Source organism: Belonocnema kinseyi, chromosome 4 (genome assembly GCF_010883055.1).
Source record: "Belonocnema kinseyi isolate 2016_QV_RU_SX_M_011 chromosome 4, B_treatae_v1, whole genome shotgun sequence".
NCBI classification, from domain to species: Eukaryota; Metazoa; Arthropoda; class Insecta; order Hymenoptera; family Cynipidae; genus Belonocnema; species Belonocnema kinseyi.
Window position 1 is genome coordinate 67,163,166 of NC_046660.1, and position 7,684 is coordinate 67,170,849.

At 25.0% G+C, this 7,684-nt stretch overlaps 1 protein-coding gene across 3 annotated transcripts in view; it reads right to left on the reverse strand.

Moving 5' to 3' along the window:
• The window catches only part of LOC117171466 (E3 ubiquitin-protein ligase RNF38-like), an 81,047-nt gene that overhangs the window by 15,371 nt on the left and 57,992 nt on the right, over nt 1-7,684 (reverse strand). For all 3 annotated transcript variants that reach the window (XM_033358812.1, XM_033358811.1, XM_033358810.1), the window contains exon 6: nt 3,973-4,296. In XM_033358812.1, the coding sequence (XP_033214703.1) occupies nt 3,973-4,296 (324 nt within the window). The remainder of the gene's footprint in view (nt 1-3,972; nt 4,297-7,684) is intronic.

Consider the following 7,684-nt stretch of genomic DNA (forward strand, 5'->3'; position numbering starts at 1 on the left):
TCACCAATGGGGCAAAGACCGGAGTTTATCAAATTCATGTAAAAGAAGATTCAAACGATTTAAAAAGATTTCAAAGAATTTATGATTTTTAACAATATTTTTATTGTTCAGGTTATATAATCGGTTGAATATAAATTATTTTCTAGCTCAGACATATTCAGGAGTTTAAAAGATGCAAAGCAGTAGCTCATTAATTAAGTAATTACTCCCGGAAAACTTAGACGCGTGATATTTTCAAAATTCTCTGATTTTTCGACCAATTTTTGATTTCAAATCATCAATATTCAAATACCAGCATTTTAATCTTATGATATTTTTGTCATCGAATATTTTACAAGCGGAATAAAACAGTGTTTCAGATACAAATTAAAAATTTTTAACTGTATAAATTTATTTCAAACAAAAAAATAAGTTTTTTACTTTAAAAGATACTCTTTAACAGAAGACTGGAATTTTCAACAAAATAATTGAATTTTTTAACATAATAGTTGAATATTCAACCTAAAAGCGAAAATTGCATGCAAAAAAGTGTCATAGTTTATATTTGAATAAAAAAAGAATGAAATTTATACAACAAAAGAAAGGAATTTTAAAACCAAAGAGACAAATTTTCAACAAATGAAGATTTTTCACTCAAAAAATAAATAAAAATTTATCTAAACTATTGAACGAATTCTTGACTAAAAAATATTAATCTTAAAAAAATGAAAAAGTTAGATTTTCTGTTAAAAATGAATTCTAAACAAAAAAAGAAGTATTTTCCACCAAACTGTTAAATTTTCAACCAGACATAAGCCTTCAATACAGAAATTTTTCACAATGAAGTTTAAATTTGACCCAAGTAGTTTTATTTTCAATTAAAAAAGATTAATTTTCAACAAGATAATTAAACTTTTAACCAACGAGATAACTTTTCAACTTAAAATATAAATCATTAACAACAAAAGTGATTTCTTAATAAAGCGATTCAACCAAATGTTTAAAACAAATTAGTTGAATTATCAAGCAAAGAAGAACGATTTTTAACCAAAATGTTCCATTTTTATACAAAAAATAAAATTTCTTCTATAATAGATGAAGTTTTAAATCAAAAAGATAAATTAAAAAAAAAATAGTTTAATTTTCTGTTGAAAAAGATTTTAGTCGAGTTTTCACGATCAAACTATGAATTTTTTAACAAGAAATAATTTTCTACGAAAAAAATTGAATTTTCAATCCAAAAAGACTAATTTTTTCAACCAAAAAGGATGAATTTTTAACAAAAAGTAAATTTTCTACGAAATAGTTAAGTATTTAAGAAAATTGTATAATAGCTTCATTTCTAACCAAACAGTTGCATTTTTAACCAAAAAAATTAATTTCTGCTAGAACAGGTAAACTTTAAAATAAAAAAGACAAACTTTAAAAAAAAAAGAGTTGAATTTCTAACCGAAAAGTTAACAAACAAAAAATAAATTTTCTATTAAAAAAATAAATTCTTAGATTCTCATAAATTCTCAGAACTCTAAACTATACACAAACATTCCTTATGACTTGAGGAAGGTTTAAATGTAAAAAAATGTATACATCCTCTTCAGCTTTTCAAAATTTATGACGTTCGATTTGATCCGTGTCTTATTTCTCGGCGCTACTCGACCAATCACATTCACTCATTCTACCTCTATGGCTGGGATAAAGTAAACACTGTCAAGCAATATTTGTTGATACTGGAGGATTTTGTTTCAATTAAATACGGGTTTCTGAATGATAATATTGGAATTTATAGGAGTTCTTCTCGCGCTAATCTATGACCTGTCATAAATAAATATTTGTTTACGATAACGATAATGATTGAAATAAGGCAAACAATACCTGAAAAAAAATAAAAATTCTACTAAAAAAATGTCCACAAAAAAAGCATAACCAAATGAGTCTAAAAAACAACTGAAAAATTTGAAAAAACTCCAAGTCTAAGTTTTCTTCACAATCATATAAACAGAAAAACGTATTTTAAAAAATACTGCTATTGAAATTACTTATTTATTTTTACATAGATCTAATTTTAAAATTTATTTATTGCTTTTAAATGTTTTTTATTTGAATATACTTTTTGCCTTATTCAAATTTTTCTGCCTTCATTTTCCTTGAGCTTTACTAATCAGGATAAATTCCTAAGACTTCGAAAAAATTTAAGTTTAATGCAGTGAAAATCAAATTTTTTAATTTAGAGGAATTCAAAGGAATTTGATTAAATTCTTAAAATTTTAAGTGAATTGGAAACAATTCGAAAAAATGCATTGAATTCAGTAATTTTGAAATGACTTTAAAAAAATTCACGGGAAATCGAAAGAATTTGATAAAATGCCTAAGAATTCAAGGTGAATTTCAAATCAAGGCAGATTACTGGTAAACAAATATTTGTAAATGTCTTTAGATCTGAAATCCTGCAAAATACTTTACCTTGCTGTGCATAAATTCTTTGAAATCCATTAAAATATTATAAAATCCTGTACAATAAAATAAAATCTCTTCAAACGTTTAAATCTCCTGAAAATGCCTAGGAATAGTTGGAAATGCCCTGAAATATTTCAAATCCTTCGAAAATCCTTTCAAATGATTGAAATCAATAAAAAAAACTCTGCAAACCTTACAAAATTTCTCCTAGAAAATCCCATAAACGTCTTAAAGCTCTTGAAAATATCTTGCGATCTTTAAAATATCCTACAATTTTTTAAATTCCATTAAATAACCAAAATCAATTACAAATTTTTTGGAATATTTTCAAATATCCTAAAAAAGCAAGAATCCATTAAATACTTTTAAAAATACTTCACTTCAAATTATTGTAATCTATTATAAACACAACAAGGCATTTCGAATCATTCAAACTCTTTTGGAAGCCACTGCTTTTTTTAAAGAACTTTAAAATTCGTTGACATCTCTTTAAATTATTAGAATAAATTGAAAATTTCGCGGAAATCTGATAAAATACCTTGGAATCTTTAAAAATACCATAAAATATTTCAAATCCTTTTAAAGTCCTTGGAATTTTAAAAATACCCTAAAATCTTTCAAATCCAGTGAAATAACTTTAAATAACTGAAATAAATTAAAAATCCCTTGTATTATTTTGAAATAACGTAAGACCTGTAGAATCTTGTAAAATCGTTGCATTCCTTCCGAAATTCTACGAATTTCTTTAAACCCCACTGATAATTTTTTGAATCCCTAAAAATCATTAAAATCCTTAGAATCGTTGAAAAAATCTTTAAAATCCTTTTGAATCTCTTCAAATGATTGAAATCTATTAAAAATTACTTGGAATCTTTTTAAATATCCTACGATCTTTTGAAAACCCTTAAAATGATTAAAATCTATTAGAAACGTTTTGAAATCTTTTAAAATATCTTAAAATATTTCTAAAGAATTAAAAAAAATCAAAAACAGACATAAACCTGAATTTAATTTAACTTATTGCATGAAAACTGACTAAGGTAATATTTTCATTTTAAAAAATGACTATAGTGACTTTCTCTTTAAAACGTGATAGAAAAAAGTGAATAAAAAGTGATTTGAGAATGAAAGTAACCTGATTATTCTTGACCAATAAAATATCCTGATCACCAGGGTATTTCTTGTCCAGATTAATCCAAATGTAAAGATTTTTTCAACAATTATTGAATTCTAAAACATTGGTCCTTAATATTAATACAAAATATTATTAAAAAGTCTGGAATTATAATCATATTATTTTTACTAGTGAAAAAATTCAATTCACATCAATTCTTTGAAAGTCTTTGCAATAGATTCAACTGAACAAATTCCGAGTCTCCTTTTTCAATTTCCAATTCTTTTTTTTTCAGGTAGAAAACATTATTTATTTTTATTGGCCCTTTATTTCTTTGTATTATTTTAACTCTTAAGTAACTCGAAATATTCTAATATCGAGCTTTTTTTTTTAATATCAGTTTTGTAAAATTTGACTAAACTTACTGGTTGAGTTAGTTGATGATGAGCAGTATAATGCGTCGTGTGAACCTGCGGAGGTGGCGGATGTGGATGATGAAGAGCAGCAACTGGTCCTGGAGCAGGGAATCCTCGAGGAGCAGCACCCACTATAGAACCGACTAAACTATGACTCGAGTGCCCTGGGTGACCTGGATGTCCCGGGTGCCCTGGATGTCCGGGATGTCCAGGATGACCAGGATGTCCGGCGTGGCCAGGATGCGCTGGATGTCCTGGGTGTCCAGGATGTGCTGGATGACCGGGATGTCCAGGAGGAGTTGAATAGTGATTATGGTGATGTGGATGCGTCACCTGCAACAATTTAAATCAAAATTATAATTATATAATACGAAAGCTGACTCTCCCCAGTGCCCAAATTCAAAGTCTAAACATTACAAACTTTAATTTTCCAGACTTCACAGTCCAAAATGTTTTCAAAGCAGGGAAATTATGGTGATTTTTCACAATAATAGGAAAATAATAGGGGGATAAATTGTGGTAAATAAATCAAATAACTGTAGATACCATACTGAATTAATGTTATCAATTAGTTCTTAACCAAACATTTGCATTTACAAGCAAATATGTAGCTGAACTTTAAAACAGAAGAGACGAATTTTGAACAAAATAGCTATACTTTTAATCAAATAGTTCAACTTTCAAGTAAAAATGACGAATTCTTTTTTTAAGAGAGCGGAATTTTTAACCAAGAAAGTAAAATTTGTAACCAAGAAAGCATTTTCAAAAAGGATTTTTTTAAAGAAAGTTGAATTTTCGACAAAAAAAGTTAAATTTCGACAAAGAAAGACGATTTTTCAACAACCAAGAAATATGAATTTTCTACCAAACGGTTGAATTTGAAAACAAAAAATAATAAAATTCAATCAATAATTTTAATTTTCAAAAGCCAAAAGGATCATTTTCAGAAGACAGTTGAATTTTCAACCACCAAAAAAGATGTTGATTCTACCAAATGGATGAATATAAAAAATATGTGATTTGAAGAAAATAGTTGATTTTTAACAAAATAATTGAATTTTCAACCAAATAGTTGAATTAAAAAAATAAATAAATTTTCAACTCACAAAGATTGTACATTCAGTCAAGAAAATTTATTTTCTACCAAGAACTGAAGTTTCTAATAAAATACATGAATTTTCAACCAAATAGTTGAATAGTCAATTTAAAAAATTATTTTCAACTAAAATTATGAATTTTCAACAAACAAACAAAAGAATAATTTTTAATTCAATAGTTGCTTAAAAAAAAGAATAATTTGCTACTCACAAAGACGAATTTTGAACAGAATACATGAATTTTTAACCAAATAATTTGATTTTCAAAGAAAAAAAAAATTTCAACTTTATCACTTAACTTTCAAATAACACAATGAATCTTTTTTAAAAATTAAGTTTTTACAGAGCAGTTCAAATTTCAACCAGGTAGTTGATTTTTTAACCAAAAAAGATTAATTATCAAGGAAACATTTAATTGTTGATATTTCAGGCGACAGTTAAATTAAAAAGAGAAAAAAAAACTAATTTCAACAAAATAGTTAAGTCGTCAACCAAAATAGTTTAATCCTTTGCATTTTTAACAATAATGGAGAAATTCTTAACCAAGAGGATTAATAATCTACAAACAAAAAATTTCAAAAAAGTGCATGAATTTTTAATCAAATAATTAAAATCAATATTCAATTAAAAATATCAATTTTCATCATTTTTCATAACAAAAATTAATATACTTGACAAAAAAAAATGTTTAAGGAATTAATTTAACTTTCAAGCAAGTAGTTGTATTTTTAACTTAAAAGGACGAAGTTTCAACAAAAAAGTTGAATTGACAAAAAATGATGACATTTTAACAAAATAGTAGAATTTTCAGTCAAATAACTACTGATCAATATTAAATTAAAAATATCCATTTTTATCTAAACCTGAAAGTTACATTTTTCAGTCAAAAAATGAATATTCTTGACCAGAAACAAAATTTTAAAGAAATTAATTCAGCTTTCAACCAAGTAGTTGAATTTTCAATCCAAAAGGACCAAGTTTTAACCAAAAAGTTGCATTATTAACCAAAAATGAGAACTTTTTAACAATAAAGTAGAATTTTCAACAAAAAATTTGCATTAAAATTAAAATTTTAAAGTTTTTATTTTAAAATTTTTTGTATTCAAATGCTCAATAATTTACGCGTATAAAATTGAAGGTAGTAACATTTTTAAATATAAAAAATATATAAATCCACGTTATCATTTTCAATGCTCTAAATTAAAAAATCAATCAATGAACTTAAAATTTTTCAAAATTATATCACTTTATGGCATTTTAAACTAGAAACATCAAATATTGAAAAAATTTTAAATGAACACTTCTTAAATTAGAAATTCAATTAATTTCTCTTTAAATAGTTTAAACGTCCTTGGAAACCTTCAACATTTCATTTAAATATATTGAGAAATCTAGACGTTGTTTTAAATTGGTTTTAAATTTAAAATTATTTTGAAAATTTTTTTAGAACTTCTAAATATCTGTCAAAATGAATTGAATTTTTTCTACAATTTTCAGAAAATCCTGCATATTTTAGAAAAATTCTTTACAATTTGGATGTATAAATAACAATTGAACATTTATTATTTGTAGGCGAAATTTTAGCAATTTTAAGAGAAATGTAGAAGTTTTGAAAAGATTCAAACTGAATGTAAAACTTGAAACGATAGCCTGATATAAAACAAAATATAGATTTTCGCAGATTAAAAAAAAAAGATTTTTTTCAAGACTTGTGAAAGGCTTCAAAAGAATAAAACGATTTTCTTAAGATTCCTAGGGAAATTAAAAATAACTTATCATTTCGAAAAATTATTTTAAAAGAAGATTCAAAAAGCTTTTCTAAGATTTAAACAAAATTTTCAAAATAGATTCTAGAAGATTTTAAGAAAACTTTCTAAAATTTGCATGACAATTTTTAATCTTTTTAAAGCTGCTACATGTCTCTATAAATTACTTAATTTTTTCTACAAATGTTAATTTAAAAATTTCACTAATAAATTAAGCATTTTTCAAATATAACAATTAAAATTGTAACGTTCAAATTTTAAAGGCTCTTCGAAATTTTAACGATTGCAAGTTTTCTATGTCAAATAATTCAGTTAAAGATTCTTTACTTCTAAATATTTGCTTTCAATTCGTTTTTGTTCATTTTTTATTAATTGAAGTACAGATAAATTTTTAAAAATGTATTAATTTATTAAATAAAAATGTTTTATATCGAAAATTTTCAACATCAAAGGCTTTTATATTTTATTTGTTCAAGTCTTTGAGAAAGAATTTTAAAATTCTTAAAATTAAAAATGTAAGCTTGGAAATAAAAATGTTTAAAGTGAAATTATTTTGAATTACGCATTGTAAGCTAAATAAGAGCTTAATTGAAAAACATAAAAGTTCCAATAATTATTTAAAAACTGTTGAAGCCGAAAGTGGACAGATTTTTCTTCCACAAATTTGTAAAATTCCCGGCCAAACAAAAAAATTCACTGTCATTTCCCGGTTTAAAAAAATTCACGGTTCAGCGGCCACCCTGATTTTCTTAATAAGTGCTAATCCTTCAGTTCGCAATTAAGCCAAAAAACGAGAAAAATGACAAGTTTCCTAAAAACAGGGGAAAAAGAGGAATTCAAAAAAAAAAAAAAAAAAAA